Source organism: Cydia pomonella, chromosome 4 (assembly GCF_033807575.1).
Source record: "Cydia pomonella isolate Wapato2018A chromosome 4, ilCydPomo1, whole genome shotgun sequence".
NCBI lineage: Eukaryota > Metazoa > Arthropoda > Insecta > Lepidoptera > Tortricidae > Cydia > Cydia pomonella.
This window is the reverse complement of record NC_084706.1, coordinates 15,392,325-15,410,777: the sequence shown is the minus strand read 5'-3', so window position 1 is coordinate 15,410,777 and position 18,453 is coordinate 15,392,325. Positions and strand designations below refer to the sequence as shown.

The following is an 18,453-nucleotide window of genomic DNA, read 5'->3' as shown; positions in this document are numbered from 1 at the left end:
TAATATTATTTAAAATAAACCCCTTATAAACCGCGAACAATTTGAATGAATGACATAAATTGACAACAGCCTTTAGGTTTTTTCTAATCATAGACAATTGGTGATACAACAAGGAAAACTCTGTCAACAATATTTGGCTAGCCAGACTCTATTTAAGGTTTTTTGATGACACTTTTTGGTACATGGAGATTTTTTTTTTTATACTACGTCGGAGGCAAACAAGCATACGGCCTGCCTGATGGTAAGCAGCATCCGTAGCCTATGTACGCCTGCAACTCCAGAGGAGTTACATGCGCGTTGCCGACCCTAACCCCCTCCCACCCTCGTTGAGCTCTGGCAACCTTACTCACCGGCAGGAACACAACACTATGAGTAGGGTCTAGTGTTATTTGGCTGCGATTTCCTTAACTCCACCTTCCATAATACTAAGTATAAGTAACAGACGTCAGATGCCGACTGAAGTGACAACTTGACTTCACAAGTGAGTGTCATGGCCGCCATAAATCTATCATGGTAACCATAAGGGGCGTATTACACTATCCTATAGTTCGTTTTCGAATTTACGTTTTAAGGTAAAGTAATATTACGAATAATACACACATCTTAAGACGATAATGTTATTGTATTAAAACGGAATACCAAATGTTGTTTAGACCTGAAATATTACCATTTCAAAACAAACATTTCTATCTCAAAATAGTTTTAATTCAATATTAATTAATAGGACTGCTTTTTTAATAAGTCGTATTATTTAAATATTGTATTTCAAATTAGTAGTAAATTATTTCCTTACGTGCATTCGTTTTCCAATAATATATTTACTATTTTTGGAACGTTTCATTTTACTGGCAACACAGTGGTAGATTTGATGGAATTTAATTATGAATCAGGGCATACACAACCTTGACACCCACCCGCTATCTCCAGTTACCCGTGAACAAGAGGCATGTAACCGCTTCGAAATATCTGGAGCTCATAAACAATATAAAAGGTAATCACGGTTTATATCCCGGTCGATTTAAGTCTAGTGAAACTAACCGTGAATCATTCAAAACGATTTCGTACAATACACTGCGAATAGGTAATTCGCAACTCGTGTCTATTTAACAAAAAACACTCCCTTCGACCGTGTTTTAATTTATCACTCGTTGTGAATTTCCCATTTTCCGCACGTGCATCGTAAAAGTGTTTCATCTGACCTGACCATAAAACAAGTCAAGATATAATTTAGTTCCGTAGTAGGTAAAGGAATATACGTTTCTGAAAAGTTTTAAATGCGTTGCTATAGTTTTAAATGAAAAAGAAACATCTAGAAATATATAGCAAGGTTCGATGTCCAACTCGATGGACTAAGCTCCAACCAAAGTCAAATTCTTATTGTCATTTAAAATAAAACGGTATTGGCCACTAGCGTTACGTACTAAGTAGGTACTATATAGATCAGAAAACCTACCCCAACATGCGAAACGCCGTAAGTAAGAGCCATTGGAAACATCATACAATTGTTGACTTTTCACACAACAATTTCCAAATTAGTACCTACAGTAAGTACTTAGTTTTTCAATGGATTGTTAGGCCCGTCGCCCACAATCGGCAAGGCATGGGATCCTTCGGCATATAGGGGCTGTGCGCATTGGAGGTTCTGCCATTTTGTGGCCTGAATCGGAACCATAAACATGCACATGTACACGTCACGTATTTTCTTGTGCATAGTAGGTTCTGCCATCTTGTGGGCTACATCGAAACAAAAAACATCACATTTACGCCTCGCGCCAAAAATCTGACGGCTCCTGTGCTGCCTCCTACAGTTCAGCCACGCTCCCTATCTACCTACGCACACGTTAAGGGAAATTATTGCCGTTGGGTCCTCAGGCATGCCGAGGTGTACCGTGTACCTAACTTGGGAATGCAGAGGCATATCTCAGGCGTGAGCAAAACCGTAGTGAATAGGCGTGTGTATTCGTGATAGCAACTCAAAGACTGCCGAATCTTCCCGAAGATTGTCAAAGCGGCTCTAGGCATGTCAAGGCTACTGAGCCGTGCTGTGCCTTGCCGATAGTGGGCGCCGGCTTTACCAGTGTCGACATGTTGATAGAATTACATTTGTGCATTTTGCTAGTTGCTCTGAATCAAGAATGACTCGCCTATCTACAAATGCGCTAAGTCCAAGAATTGATTACCTCTGAGACTTGACAGCATTTGTTATCACTCAAATAAAGGAAGTAGATGTCATTGTCATTTGTTGCAGATTGTTTTATTATTATTCTTAATGCTAATAGATTTCCAACGTTTCAGATCGATTTAATCGAAAGATAATTTTAATGTCTAACGTCTTTGAATGAAAAATCTATAAATATATAATTTCAGAATAATAACATAGTCTTAATTGAGAAATTTATAAAATTCAGAGTATAAACTTGTGTTAAAGTCACGACATTGGATGACAGGTATGTAGACTACAAACTATAAAATATACCTATGTACAAAATGTCCTCTATAGAGATTCTAAAAATGGGACTTAGTCTTTCCGGGAAATAGTAACTTGGCCGTGCACTACCGTGCACATAATAAGCTCATTGATTGAGCAACATACAAAAATGCTTCTCTACACAAAAATTTGGCAAAGTGAGCAGACACGGAAACAACACTTATACGATACAATATACAATTTAGAATAAATATTTAAATAGATAGGTAATCTACTAGAAGAGGCAAGATAGTATAAAAAACAAATAGCTTATAGATAATCCATAAATACAAGCGGTTTTCGTGTAGGTAGGTATCACAAAGGTTATGGTACATAAAATACCTACAGGAATATGTCGTCAAACTTATTTATACTTAAGTATTTATAGGTTCTTTACTAAGTATATGTTTAATAAAATTTTATAAAAAGGCTTCCTACCTATAAATAAAAAAAAGTATAAAAGACTGGTATCTGCATATATTATAACATATATATTGTAGATAACGTGTCTTAACGAGTGATCTTAGTGAGCGCTTACAATAACATGATTAGGTACGCAACTTTGTGTAAAGATTACTAGAGTCTACATTGTCTAAAATCTACATTCTGAAGTTGTCCCAGATACCAGTTAGTTTAGCTAAAATATTTAGTAATGTACGACTCGGGTATTTAAAGGAGGTTGACATTTTTCAGGTACTATTGTCGGGTTGTTCCCAAATCTTGGAGGCGCGACATGGAAACCCCGAAGTTTACGGCCAGCACTGGACGGAAAAAAGTCCACAGTTAGAATACACAAAACATAAGCATACCAACAAACATCCACCGATTACATACAGTCGCGGGCATAAACTTGTTTAAAACATGTTCTATTCAAATGGAATAAACTATCAAGTTTTAATATTGACAATATAGAAGAATATACAGAATTCGTGTTCAGTCCGATTTAATGGACCGGAAATATCAATCGTCGTAGCTTTAGAGCATTTAACTCCCCAGCACGAAAAAAGCGGCTCAGTAAAAGGAGTCCTATACAACGTTCGCTGTATACAACCCCTTATGCCGAAGCGAGTCGAGCGAAACATGTCCGAGTAGGTACAATGGCTATTTACTCATAAAGAACCTAACGAGCGCTCGGCTAAAATTAGACCACATAAGCAAGACTGCCGAGTAAGCTTGAATCTTAGAGTAAGAGACGATACGTAAGCACGAAGAACTTCGCACTTTGACCCGCCTGTTCCTATCTCTATCACACGCGCGTAATAATATTGCTGTCCCGCCCATGACGCCGGCGGTTAATGACACTGTGCGGGCGGGCGGGTGGCCTCAGGAATGCATGGTTAAAAAATTTGTCGGGTTTTACCAGCCCACGGTGTATTTATGAGTATTATTCGATTATCTATTCAGGCGGATCAATGTACGAAATTCTTTGTGCTTAGCGTCCTTACTTTACGAATATGGAGATCAAATTGTCCCCAAGCGGAACGATACCGAAAGGCTTATAAATTGTAAAAAATACGAGTAAATTAAATTAAACTGAACCTTGTTGTGGTTGAAACAGGTAGGGTTATGTTTCACGTTTGGTTGTGGTTAAAATTTGAAAACAACTTCGTATCTACTTGTTCATTGCTAAGAGTCATGTTTTCGGCGAATTTTGTTTGATTCTGTGAGTCTGTAATATTTTATGTTAATAGGCGGGTCCACACAGAGCGAGCATGCTTGCGAGGCAATTTCCTCGCGCACAACGCACAAACCGGCCAGTGTAGACGTGCCTCGGCCGAGGCGGCGCGCTCGGGCGAGGAAAACGCTCGCTCTGTGTGGATCCGCCTCATGCCGTACAGTGAACAATTGGAAATAGCTCTGTGAACTATTTGATATTGACAACATCTTCAAAAAGCACCTACTTCGTTATACCTTACCTTATTAACGACATATACAAATCCAATAACATTTATAATAACAAAACAAGTATATATTCGTTTAGCGATATTTTTTTCCATAATTTAAATAGGTATACCTAATAATAATTATAATAAGTAGAAAATGTGAATGTTTTTACATACTTAGTCATTTTTGTGTATTATAAAATTATAATAATAGAACTTTAATAGACTAAAATACTGCTAAAATAAATCAATTTCTCAACATAAAACCTAATGCAGTGGTTCACTTTCCCTCCCTGCAGTAACTTTACATGTATCACCATAACAGAGATGTATGTATCATAGAATCATACGTGACATGTACAGTCACCTGCAATAATATAGTACTGGCACAACGAATGCAGCTAAAATATGTGACACGCTCTTATTACGCTACAAATAAAACAAATAAGATTGTGACAAATATTTTTGCGGCCTTCGTTATTAACATATTATTTCAGGTGACTGTACATAATAATTTAAATTACAGAACTTATTGTTACATGTTGATGAATATTACAAAAAGTTATGTTATTTGCTTGTTTAGAAAAATTGTCTTTAACAGAAACCTAGACGGTGGTAAGAGCATCTCCATGTTTATACCTTTAGGCCGAATACCATCTTTAAGAACTGTTCGTAGTGGATTGTGATCACTCCATCTTGGTCAGTATCAAATTGACGAAATGCCGAAGTCAAAGTCTGGAAATAACAATTTAATTTGAAATATCAATACAGTTTCAGATACATACAACAATACTTGGAAATAGGTATTACATACAAACTTGATGATCAAATATAACCATTGAAAAAGGAAAAACATGGCTACAAATAAAATTAAATATGAGGGGTCGAATCGACCCGTAATATTGTTCAAAATAAATTATTTTAAACTATTTTTATTTAAAAATTGCATCTAAACAACTAATTTTACATGGAATTAATTCATAGAAGAAAATATTTTCAATTTGATACATCCATGGACCTATTTCAATTTCTAAGTGAATGTAGCAAAGTTTCCACACAAACAAATGAAATAAATACGCTTTAAAACAATATCGTCATCAATTCGACGACCGATCTGGCCTAGTATGTAGTGACCCTGCCTATGAAGCCGGTGGTCCCGGGTTCAAATCCTGGTAAGGGCATTTATTCGTGTGATGAACATGGATATTTTGTGTCATGGGTGTTTTCTATATATTTAAGTAAATATTTATACATATATTATATATGTCGTTGTCTAAGTACCCTCAACACAAGCCTTATTGAGCTTACTGTGGAACTTAGTCAATTTCTGTAATGATGTCCTATATTATTTATTTAATTCATTACACAAAATACATGTTTAGTCAAAAGATTTGATTTCCGTGCCTTACCTGTGAAAACATCGTGAGAAAATCGGACTAATCCTAATCAAGCCTAGTTTCCCCTTTAGATGATCTAATGTCTGCTCCAAGTCTTAGGATTATATTGACGAGCGGCCCACAGGCACTCAAAGTAAGTCCTAGCAAAAATACCGCGACAAAGTTAGGAAGATGATGACTCGCCTAGCGGGTCAGTACCTATGTTGTGGAGCTGTAATGGTACTTACATATAAAGTGACACAGCATTGGATGAAATCATCAAACAAAATTGTGCCTCGTCCAAATCTATCAAATTTTTGGACCATAATGCCCACAACTTCATCAGATAGCCTGTACCCAAATGCTGTGAGAGCATTCTTCAATTCTTGCCTATCTATATTTCCAGAGTTATCTCTATCAAATGAGCGAAAGCAATTTTGCCAGTCTGTGACATATTTCCATAGTGCGCCAAAGTCTTCAAATGATATGACACCTCTATTCTGTTTGTCAAACATACCTGTAAAAAAAATTTTTGCATATGCTTTACAAAACCAGTGGATTGTCCTGATAATAATCAACTTCATAGTAGTTCAAAGTGGAGGAACTTCTCAAATTGTTGTTCTTTGTTTATATATATATAATCATTTATTTCGGACGACACAATCCATATTATTTGATGGAAGGTCCATGGTTCCAACGAGATTTTGAAATAGGCTAAAATGTTTAACATTAAAAATGCATCACTACGAGTAAGTATTATAACTATCACTACACCCTATAAAACAAAGTCCCCGCCGCGCCTGTCTATCTGTATATCCATGTCCTTTTATTCGCGATAAACTCAAAAACTTCTGAACCGATTTTCATGCGGTTTTTAAAATTTGTTAAGGTTTTGTGTAAATTGTTTGAAATACGACGATGTTTGCTATGGACGTCGGAAAAATGCTGACAACGCTGTCCAGGAGTTTAAATCGAAAAGGCTGCCTAATCCGTTTCGTTTGAGATATAGGTAACAACACAATATATGGTGGGCTTGTCTCTATTATTTTTCTACATTAAATTCCGTGACGGTATATGTTTATCTTTTAAGGATTACTTGATTTATTCCCAATACTCCTGAATACCTTAAAAAGCGGTTTAGTTTTCTTACGTCTGTCAGGTGTTCTCAGAATCTCCTTCTTGCTCCTCCTCGTTCGTCTACTAAATTCTACCTCAAATCCTTTACTTTCCAGTCTGTAAGGATGTGGAATGCTTTGCCCATTGACATAAGACGTGCTCAATCCCTACCCATTTTTAAAACACGTCTAAAAGAACACTATTTATCTCTCTCTTAGTCATGCTCCTTACACTCATATCTTTTTGTTACCTGGTCGTTATTTTTCTCTTACTTGATTACTCATTATGTATTTATGTATTTTGTGTAGGTATATGTAGTGTATTATTGTTGCCTATATAATATATGTAGTTTATGTAGTTTATTTCTCATTATTTGTAGTTTCTATTTACTTATTTTATAAACTTTACACTTATGTGGTTTTGCACTGCCCAATAACTTTATTTCTAGCCACTGAATCGCTATCTGAAGGTTGTCTGGAAGAGATCGCTCTTTAGCGATAAGTCCGCCTGTTGTTACCTACTTACTTATGTCCTTTTTTTTGTTTGTAACATGTATGTTTCTTTGTAGTGCACAATAAAGTATTTTATTATTATTATTATTATTATTACTTGCTTATAAGAAAGATCACATATTATGTGCTAATTGCAATATTAATCATTATCAAATGAAATACGTTAAGTTACATTGAGTATTTCATACAGATGATAATGGCCGAATATCTTAGCCATCTTATGAGTTAACATAGATTAAAAAATTCGCACGAAAATTTCAATAGGGCTAGCTGCCGCACGAAGTGACTCCATTCGCGAACGCGACGATTACTAGTGCTAGGCGCAGTCACCCCCGCCCGCACTGGTCTTCACCACGTGAACCGCGCGGGTAATTATACATTTAAGTCTAATTCATACTCGATACAACCAGCTAATGAAAAAAAATATTACGGCTTATAAAATATTATTACGCTTTACTACTCGTGCGGAGCCGGGGTCGGTCGCTAGGACTCATGTCTGAAAGGCTGAATCTTCCATTAATAAGCGCCAGTTAGACCAAACTGTCTCTAATAATAATCATATTATACTTTGCTAGAACCTGCTTGATGCATTTTCCATTTTTTTAAACTTACCAATCATAAGTCGTACTGTCTCTGGATTGAATGGGTTCCAGGTGCCATTTGACAAAGCTTGTTGCAGCTCATCGGCTGATATATACCCACTTCGGTCTTTGTCCACTCTGTTTACAAAAATAAACATTTGTAAATAGAAAATTAAAACAATTACTAACATTCTATTCTAAAATTTTTTTGTTTACACAACTCAGAACAGAGAAAGTTGAACGGAAGTTTTTATTCTTACCTTCTAAAAATATCCCAAAGGAACTCCCGGCTAGGCATTGGTGATTGAAATGACCTGAAATTGAAGGCATTTATTTTTATAAAGCAAAAAATTCTCCAGTGCCTGAAGCTGATTTTGAACCCATTTTTATACATCATAAAACAAATAAACTTTACAAATGGAGCGATATTAACACATGTTTTCTTATTTTTAGAGTTCATTATTTTCCCAGTAGAGGTGATGAGTTTAGAAAAAGTGATTGTGCTCAGACAAAACTGACATAAATTGATTGTACATTCTAATGGCCTTTACATCATACCTCTGGTGTGAACTTTCAACTACTAGCTTAACACATTCACTGCCGGGAACCCACCTGGTGGGCGCTCGTGAACTTTGTTCAGATGCCGGACAACCCGCTGGGTGGGTTGTTTTGTACGCTGCTATAGACCACTGGTTTCTGGGGTAGTGCGCCGGTTTTTGTCTGGTAGTGAATGTGTTAAAAAATATTTTTATTAACCTTTAACTGACACCCTATGTCTCACAGACTTCATTTATCTTATTTAGAAAATATTTTTTTTAAAACGCCACTTGCAGCACTATTAAAACCTGTGAATGAAAAACAAAATGCCCCGAAACATGCATACTACACTAATGGTCATAAAAATAAAATAAAATAGCCATTTATTTCGACCTTATTAATATTATATTCTTGTCAGGTTTTCTTTATTTGTCAAATAATGAATTTAAAAATAAAAATAAAGTTCGACTTGCCTCCCGGCATAGGCCTCCCTTAAGACCTTCCTCTCTGTTGGTTGCTTTTTTTGTCCATGTTGGTCCAGCAATAGCTCTTATGTCATCTTCCCATCTGCGGTAAGGTCTGCCTCTTTTCCTTTTCCCATCTTTGGGGTACCAGGTTGTAACAATTTTTGACCATTTCTGTCCTGGTTCTCTTAGCATGTGTCAAGTCCATTTCCATTTAAGATTATTTGTTACATAGGACACATCCATTAATTTTGTGTTTTTTCTTATGGTGCTTAGTCTTATTTTGTCCTTCTTTTGATGTTGAGAATACTTCTCTCTATGTTGAGGTGGCATACTTCTAGGGATTTTCTATTCTTTTGTGTTAAGGTCTTAGTTTGGCAACCATAGGTCATGAGAGGATGCAAGAATTAAACAGTTTACTTTTGCATTTTAATGGGATATCTGGATTTTTCATAATCTATTTCCATGTCCAGTATTTTTTCCATGCAATACATACTCTGTTTTCTGTTTCTCGATCATTCTGGTGTTCTACTGAATCAGAAAAGGCAGACACCTTCGCCATTATTGGTCATAATCTTACAATCAAATCAAACGGGATTGGTGACCCAATCTCATTTTTCCACACATCCTGATTAAATTGACTATCAGATTATGTGAAAAATTGTCCCATCTGGACTGGCCTTAAGTGCAACACAAAAACCAGGTTGTCAGTCAAAGGTTAACAATTATAAAAACTCAATTAATATAAATTATTAATTTTATTTGTTATCCAGGAATAAACGGCTGTTTTGTATAAATGCAATAGTCAGATGGAGAAAACTAAAACTGCTGCTATATTTCATTAACCATAAGTATAGTTTGAATTTTTACAATGTCTAAATTGTAGGAGAGTAGGTAGTTTCTTAACTAAATTTCGAACATTTAGAAACAATAGACTTGAAATTATTTGAGCTTTTTTATTGCTGTTATGAGAACAATTAATATAATCGCGCCCTCTCACTGCTCAATGCGCTCCTGGCATCGACGCCTGAATGCGATCTATTTGCTTGGCGATGGACGGCAGTGTATAGTGAATGCTTGAGATTCTGTGAGGCGATGGATGCTAGGTGCTCAACTGTCCCAATTTAATTTGTTAATGTGCCATTATTGTTTTATAATTGTTAATACTTATAATTATTAGTTAGTTTAAGTTTCGTGACGCATTGGTTCAACTGTAATGTCATGTAAACATTTTTATCAATAAAATAAAAAATAATAAAATAAATTTGGGGCTTAACAGTTACAACTAAAGAGAATGTTTTGCCATAGACGGTGTAACAGAAACGTTTTTTTCTTACTGTATGTTTGCGTGAATCACCTGTTTACTTTAATTTCAAGTAATGATAAATGTTCTTGAAATAGAGGGAAAATCCAAGATGTAAATGAAACACGAGTGACCAATACTTTAATGCCTTGTACTTACATTTTATACAGTTGCGATATTTGTTCCAACGCACTAAAAACAATACTACGATAATCTTGGAATATGTATTTGCAAAGTAGGCGAGGCGAGTAAGACTGTCAAATAGGATCCAGAGTATCAAGATGACGTCCGTGATCACGGACTTATAAGATTAACCGGATAGGGTACATTGGCCAAAAAGTGTGTCCACATGAGAAGTCAAGGTGGGCCGTTGCATCTCTTTCTAATTAGGGTGACCATAAGTTATGTGTATCTGGGATATTAGGATAACGTGGAATATATAGTTTGGCCAAGATCTTTTCTCATTTGTGCATAGTCAGAAAGAATCTTACTGTATTTTTGCTGTGCTAGTATTATGGCCCCTGAAAAAGGATGGATATAGTTTATTCTATTCTGTAAAACGCTTCACAAAATCTCTCACTACGACGTAATAAGAGTGACAGAGAAAAACACCCGCAATTGATGAGCTTCGGTTTTCGTGGTTATAGCCCTGGATTCCATGTGGATGAGATTTATATTTTCTAATTAAAATACTTAAGGTGTTACGATGCCGGACATGCGTTTGAAAATTAATAAATGGCGGCCGTTAGCCGCCAGTGTCGAACTCAAAAATGGTCACGATTTTTCATTTGTAGTCTGCCTCTTTCGCACTCATGGTATATTCATATGCGTGATGGCTTACGTTTTGCACAGTTTAACTATCTTTAATTCTTTAAGCGTCATCTACTCATCGTAGATCTGTGATTGCAACTAGTTTTCAAATTTGTCGCCTTTTTCCACTGACAGAAATGCGTGTCCAACCTATATCGAATCGATTAGGTATATATAAAATTATAAATAGTCAGTAAAACCGGACACACTTTTTGGCCAATGTACCCTATCCGGATAATGTTATAAGTTCGTGGTCGTGATATTCAAGACAAAGTATTAACTATGACGAATTGGTTGATAATGCTATTTAATAGCTAGTGGAGCACAAAAAGGCAACGAAGTTTGTGATTGCTCGAAATATTTATACTTTTCCAATGGTTATTTTTCGGAAAGAAATAATTTATCTTTGGTGTCTTCTGATGGCAACACTTTAAAGTAATGTTGCCATTCCGCAGAATTTGTCGGTGAACGGAGTTCCGCTACCGCCGCTTCCTCTGCGTTTTGTTATTTCACTTCAACTCCATGAACGAGTTTCGCATAAATAGGTTTTTCAATTACCTACTCACTACATAATATATTTTTATTATCCTAAGTTAATTATTCATATCTATTTTATCATATTTGTATGAAAATGTATTAAAAGCGATAAGTTATTCGTCTTAGAAATGTTTTGTAGGTTTTGTTTCACAGTGCTGTGGCTGTTACGATGATTTGGTTATGCGTATGTAGCTTGCTTCGATATTAAAATGGCGGATGTCTCAAGTAATGACCGCAAAATAAAGCTTACTAAAAACGGAAAAGTTGTAAAACGACGATCTCGGAACCCAGAAGGTAACTACAAAGATAACACATTCAGTAAATGTACTATCTTATTAACAGTATAAAGATTAACTTAAATATGACTTTCTTTGATTTTTCCTTCGCGAAATGGTCCAATTTTGCCTCTTAATACTTTCTTGACACGTAAGACCAAGACTTAGAATAGTTTCTCGTAAAGTTTCTGCATATTATGTTTGTGATATACTGATTAATCATTATTTTTCATTGTGTAACGGATCTGGACAATGTGTACAAAAGAATAACAAAGACGCCATCCCATGTACAACTGTCTGCCACGAGATATACATAATATATTGTATATTTATTTCTGAATCCGGTCGCTCCTTTATTGAAACTTGCTTGCTCTTTATGCCGATTGATTTCTATGCGATATTTCGATTTCAGAATGGCACAAACAAAAACAAAAACGTCTGCGTATAGCGGGGCTCGAGTACATAAATGCAAATGGCAAGATAGTTCCTCCAAAGCAGCCTGGTCCCGACTGCAATTGCCGCCGTAAATGCTTCCAGAAAGTGCCTGAAGACATCAGATTGAGAACATTCCACGGTTTTTATTCTATGAAAACACATGACGAACAAAATGCTTACTTGTTTGGTCTCATGCGGCAAGTCGATGTCAAGCGTAAGAGAGTCAAGGCTAGCAGCAGGCGTACTTGCACTTTCGAATATTTCATCCGCGTGAAGGGACGTGAGACCCAGGTCTGCCAAACAGCTTTTAAAAACATTCATGCCATTACTGAACGAAAAGTTCGAGTATTGTGCAAGAAAATGGATGACGGAGTTATGTTTCCCAGTGACAACCGTGGGAAAAACAGCCATCGTCGCTCTGGAGAAGTACGGCTACCAAATACAGTGATTGATCAAATTAAAAATCACATTTACTCCATTGTTCACACACACCGTCTCAAGGACTTCATAAGGCTGGATAAAATAGCGGGGTTGGAGATCAACATCTCCAAGATGTGGAAAGATTACATTAAGACATATGATCCAGAAAACATAACAGCCACTATGCCCAAGTCTAAAAGAGGTTCTGAAATTGCTTTGCCAAGTGAAATGCCCACACAACCCCCACAGCCACCTGTCACTCAAGAACCATTTGCCCCACTTACGTATCCAGGCAGTGGCCATCTTGTTAACTTGGCAGAAAACTACTTCCAGAACCAGTACCAGTCAGCCGCACTAGCTTCTACTGGCACTCAAACAAACTTCTATCAGACTCAAAATGGAGCTCAGAGCATGGGTATTCTGCTCCATTCCTCAGCTGCAGCACGCCCGGCCCCACCAACAACTGCCTACATTGTGTTACAGACAAAACCAGAACCATCATCATCATCTCAAAATCCAGCTATTGCTTACAACCAAAATCCAGGTCAAGAGCGGGAGGAACCAACAAAAGAGAAAAAAGTAAAGAAAGAGAGAAGGAGAGGTCCTCTGGTAAAGCAGTGGAGATACACTAATATCTTCCACTATGAGATTAATGGAGCAGCTCTTGCAGCAATTAAAACAAGACTGGGCATGTACTATGCTGAGAGTGATGCTGCAAGGAAAAAGGCCAAGCAGGGCCGTCCGATAGAAGGTCCGTCTACTGCCCAGACACCCGTTGAACAAATACGACCAACTCACACTGTTACTATTTATACCTAAACTATATGGCTGGGTTAACTGCTACAGGTGACAACTTGTACATGTTTACAGAAGGGCTAACAACACAAGTTTTTAGGGATTTATGATAAATATGACATGCTGTCACATCTGATATAATTAAGGCATAATTATGCATAGTATGACTTAAAGTTGTTGTAACTTATCTATGAATATTTGGATAATGGTTTGCCTTATCATATAGAATTCCTACAAGGCAAATAGTAAGCTTAAGTAGATATATTATGAGTAGTTACTAACTAGTTGCCAACTGCATGGCTTGTTCACTGTAATTGTAGTAGTAACTACTGAGAAAAAAAAAAATGTTCCAGATTCGCCAGATTCTTGTTTTGCCAGATTTTCTTTAGTACATCCAAATCCGACGAAACAAAGATCTGGCGAATTGGGGACTAATCTCCTATAAATTTGATATTCAATTGCAGCTAACAGATTTTTGCTTGTAAGCTTTTTTTATTACTAGACACCGGCATTATTAAACCAGGAACCCACTTCTCTGTGTCTTTTAGATTACATAAATTGTGGTGCAGTTTCGTATTTCATAAAATCATGATATATCTTAACGACACCTAGAGTTGGGTACCAGGAATTTACTAATTCATCATTATACTGCCCTAGACTAAGTATCGAACTACATTATTATAGGAAATAATCTCAATAACACTATTATTAATCATGTGCATCTGTGCAACTTATCTTATGCAATTAAATATATAATATTATTTATAAACTGTTTGTTTTATTTATTTCCTATTTATAAGGAGAACGTGGAGCAAAGCAGCGGCAGTCTTAAGAGGCTGTCAACACCCAATGTCCTTGAAATTGATGTTACTTAACAGTTTTTTAAGAAAGACTATGTGTTTTAGTCAAGTAAGAAAAATATATGTTCATATTAATTATATTTCAAAGACCGTGGTTGTACTCGATACATGATTGAACGAAATCGGCTCCATAGAAAATAATTGCAAAGATTGGTCTTAAAATCACAATTAAACGGTTTTATGTCTTTATTGTTGTTACTTAAGGGTCTGCAATTAAAATCACAATTTCAAAACATTTCTATCTAAACCGCTATTGAGTAAAATATTACACTAATAATCCACTTTTTTTTATTTAAATATTTTTCTTTTATTCCCTTGCCCAGGCCCAGTAACATGCGACAGTACTATCTCATTTACTCCGATACGAATAGACAGTGTGCGCGCTTTAGGTATTGACAGCCTCTTAAGAGCGCTATTACGTTTCGGCGTTGAGCGAGTTTAGGTATTTTACGTGCTGCAGCAGGCTGTGCGAGCTCAGTATGCCGATCCCAACTACCACATTTTCCCTCGCTCGCACTACAATGAAGGATATAAAAACTTAAAAAAGAAAAGATAAACCGACTTCAAAAAGGATAAAATAAATCATTATCTTATTTATATGTGTTAACAACTGATATGTTTGAAGTCGGCGCCAAGCCAAATTTGGAAGTGTTAATACGAACGCGGCTATGTTTTCAGTGAATTGTCTTCCATACTATCAAACTAATCGAATATGGTATGAATTACGCGAAGGTGTTCATTTGTTTCAACCATGCGTTAACTCTGTTAGGTAAGTATAGAACGAATGATCCAGTGTCGCCAGATGGTCACAAACGTCACATTTATGTGATTTTTGGCCATTTTTATAATTTTGTATTTTATAATTTAAGGACAAATATGTGACTTTTCATTAAAAAAGACCTAACGTATGACCCAAGAGCCTTGGAAACACTGGAATAATCATGTGTCTCGTGTTTGTTAAAAAACTTTTTTACTACTTAGTTTTCGGACTATACATATCTCGAACTTGTGGGCTTCGGGAATTCAATGAGTTGGTTCAGCTTTCTACATACATACCAAATTCCATCAAAATTGATACTTATAGTAATTTAGCCGTGAAAAGGTGACAAAGTAACAGACAGAATTACTTACACGTTTGTAATATAAGTACAGACAGACAGACACATATTCAGCCTTCATGAATATGTGTCTGTACTCATATGTAATATAAGTACAGACACATATTCATTATTGGCCGGTATTTGTAACTATTTGGCTTGGCACCGACTTCAAACATATCAGTTGGTAACGCATATAAATAAGATAATGATTTATTTTATCCTTTTTGAAGTCGATTTATCTTTTTTTTAAAGTTTTTATTTTTCCATTTTTAGTTTTAATGTTGTTATACTCGAAACCGTAATCAAGACCAAAAAAACTACGACAAAGGCGTCACTGTCAAAACCGTCATGTCACTGTCAAGTACACATTTCAGGTTTCGCTAACCTTTTTCGAATATTTTTCTTTATATTGGCCAACATCATTAATAAATAAACGGCCAAGAGCATGTCGGGCCACGCTCAGTGTAGGGTTCCGTAGTCACTCTTCCGTCAGAATAAGCTAAACTGGAGCTTAAAGTATAGTAAATTGTTAACCAAGGGATGAAACGGTACCTTTCACGCGAGTTAAACAAATAGGCAAATTTGCATAATCAGTACCTAATTAAAGTAAGTCTTTTTACTATGAAGGGGAAACTTTTTGCGATAACTCAAAAACAGCTAAACTGATCATGTCCGCTATAGTTTTCATTTAATGTCTTTCTTAAGCTCTACTTGGGACCGGAAAACCCGTTCATTTGGCTTACCCGTTCGAATAGGTAACCCCTTCATATGATAAGCTAATCTGTATAATGCTGGCGCCTTTCAACACTTTTTCACCAACATAGCCACAGATGCTACACGGAACTTGAACTCCTCTGTAGCAAAGGCTGGTGTTTACTTGGATACAAACAATGTCAAGAAATGCAGCATGGAATTATACTTCCAATATACTGACCCCCATGAAATCATTAAAACGTTCAAGTCCTTGAAATTAAAGAATACTGAGGACCTTTGGGGGATCTCTGTGAAAGTCATGCAATCTGTAATCGACGTAGTGGCACCGTATTTGGCCGATATATTTAATGCTTGTGTTAGAGAAAGTGTATTTCCCGATCTGATGAAGTACAGTAAGGTCATTCCTCTATTTAAAGCGGGCAGCAAAGATGACCTTGGAAATTTTAGACCTATTTCAATACTTCCTGTTCTCAGTAAAGTGTTTGAAAAAATTGTATTAAACCAATTGCTTCGACATTTCAACTCGAATGAACTACTTCAAGATCAGCAATTTGGTTTTACAAGAGGTCGTTCGACGACTGATGCCGCCTCTGTACTAATCAAGCACATATACGACGCCTGGGAACACTCGCTAGATGCTATAGGTGTCTTCTGCGATCTGTCCAAAGCATTTGATTGCGTGGAGCATGACACACTTCTACACAAGCTGAAGCACTACGGTCTGTCAACGGAAGCTCTAAGCCTTGTTAAGTCTTACTTAAACCAAAGAACCCAGAAAGTGGTTGTAAATGGAACGGAGTCTACTGGAATGACTGTAAAGCTCGGAGTTCCACAGGGTTCAATTTTGGGTCCTTTTCTCTTCCTTGTATATATAAATGATCTGCCGAACCTTGTAAAACATAAATGTGAGATAGTCTTATTTGCTGATGACACCTCACTAATTTTCAAAGTTGACAGGAAACTGAGCGATTATAGCCAAGTCAATGAAACTTTGGAAAAGGTACTAGAATGGTTCACAGCAAATAACTTACTTCTTAATGCGAAAAAGACGAAATGTGTCAAATTTTCGCTGCCGAATGTAAGAAAATCTGAAACTATCATCACATTAAATGGCGAAACGCTGGACCTTGTCGAGAATACGGTTTTTCTGGGCCTTACTTTAGATAGTAAACTGCAATGGGCCCCTCACATATCTGCCCTGGCGAAAAGGTTGAGCTCTGCCGCGTATGCAGTAAGTAGAATCAGGCAGTTTACTGACGTGGAGACAGCTCGCCTAGTTTACTTCAGTTACTTTCACAGTATTATGTCTTATGGCATACTGGTGTGGGGCAAAGCAGCTGACATAGAAACCATCTTCGTTCTTCAGAAGAGGGCAATCAGATCCATTTATAACATGGCTTCTCGTGACTCACTGAGAGAACGATTCAAGGAAATAGATATTCTCACAGTAGCTTCACAATACATACTAGATGTGATAATGTATACGCATAAGAATATAAAGTCCTTTAAGAAACTGTCTAATATCCATAGTTATAATACGCGAAATAAACATAAGTTAGTAGTCTCCAAGTTTCGTCTACAGAAAGTTAAAAAATCGTTCATGGGAAACTGTGTAACATTTTATAACAAAGTACCCTTAGAGGCATGGAACCTGCCCTATACTTCATTCAAGCAATACGTCAAAAATGCACTTCTCAAAAAGGGATACTATAAAATAGATGACTACTTGGGAGACACGGAATCATGGCCAAGTATCCAGTCTCAAAAGCTGTAATAGTTTTGCGTGCAGTGTCCCGGAGAGGCATATGGCGCTGTTGTTTCTAGCTGTTCAACCTTATGTATTAATGTTTGTTATGTTTTAGTTATTTTGATGATGACATTGACATATTAAATACATAGTAGTTATGTATTCTGTAGAACTAGTTTTAAGATTGTTAGCTTAACAGTCTCTTGACGTGAAATATGTATTTCATACAATTTTTTATTTTTTTTATTCTTTGACATTTGGAGAACCTTTACACCTCCAAATCTTATTATTGTGTATTATTATTTTTCTCAGACCGTGGGGACCTTATACATCTCCAAACTTAATGTATTAACCGTGGAGACTATACGTCTCTGTCATATTGTATAATATACTTGACTTGGTACATACTAGTTATGTACAGAATGTAGCATTAGTTTATGAGACTGCTAGTTTAACAGTCCAGACGCGGTTTATTTATTTAGTATAAATTTTATTTTGACACTTGGAGAGACTTTACACCT

General features: G+C 36.4%; 2 protein-coding genes and 1 long non-coding RNA gene across 7 annotated transcripts; 2 read left to right on the top strand and 1 right to left on the bottom strand.

Moving 5' to 3' along the window:
• The first annotated feature begins 661 nt into the window (after positions 1 to 661).
• LOC133517141 (uncharacterized) lies at positions 662 to 3,393 on the top strand. The gene is made up of 2 exons (XR_009799334.1): positions 662 to 991; positions 3,161 to 3,393. It is a non-coding gene; the product is annotated as an uncharacterized LOC133517141 (long non-coding RNA).
• LOC133517140 (programmed cell death protein 6) lies at positions 2,233 to 11,165 on the bottom strand. 4 transcript variants are annotated; one of them, XM_061850303.1, is made up of 7 exons: positions 10,399 to 11,165; positions 8,548 to 8,655; positions 8,196 to 8,249; positions 7,967 to 8,073; positions 5,975 to 6,243; positions 4,990 to 5,085; positions 2,233 to 3,228 (listed from the first exon to the last, which is right to left on the bottom strand). In XM_061850303.1, the coding sequence occupies exons 3-7, from the start codon at positions 8,231 to 8,233 to the stop codon at positions 3,217 to 3,219; spliced, it is 522 nt and encodes a 173-aa protein (XP_061706287.1). In that variant the 5' UTR covers positions 8,234 to 8,249; positions 8,548 to 8,655; positions 10,399 to 11,165; the 3' UTR covers positions 2,233 to 3,216. The 4 variants fall into 4 exon arrangements, with proteins under 4 accessions (XP_061706287.1, XP_061706284.1, XP_061706288.1 ...); XM_061850300.1 differs by lacking the exon at positions 8,548 to 8,655 and having other exon boundaries at positions 10,399 to 11,155; XM_061850304.1 differs by lacking the exons at positions 8,548 to 8,655; positions 10,399 to 11,165 and adding an exon at positions 8,946 to 9,650.
• A 115-nt stretch (positions 11,166 to 11,280) lies between these two features.
• Positions 11,281 to 14,280, top strand: LOC133517138 (uncharacterized). 2 transcript variants are annotated; one of them, XM_061850297.1, is made up of 2 exons: positions 11,281 to 11,880; positions 12,274 to 14,280. In XM_061850297.1, exons 1-2 carry the CDS (start codon positions 11,796 to 11,798, stop codon positions 13,533 to 13,535), a joined length of 1,347 nt encoding a protein of 448 aa, XP_061706281.1. In that variant the 5' UTR covers positions 11,281 to 11,795; the 3' UTR covers positions 13,536 to 14,280. The 2 variants fall into 2 exon arrangements, with proteins under 2 accessions (XP_061706281.1, XP_061706282.1); XM_061850298.1 differs by having other exon boundaries at positions 11,878 to 12,012.
• Positions 14,281 to 18,453: the final 4,173 nt, after the last annotated feature.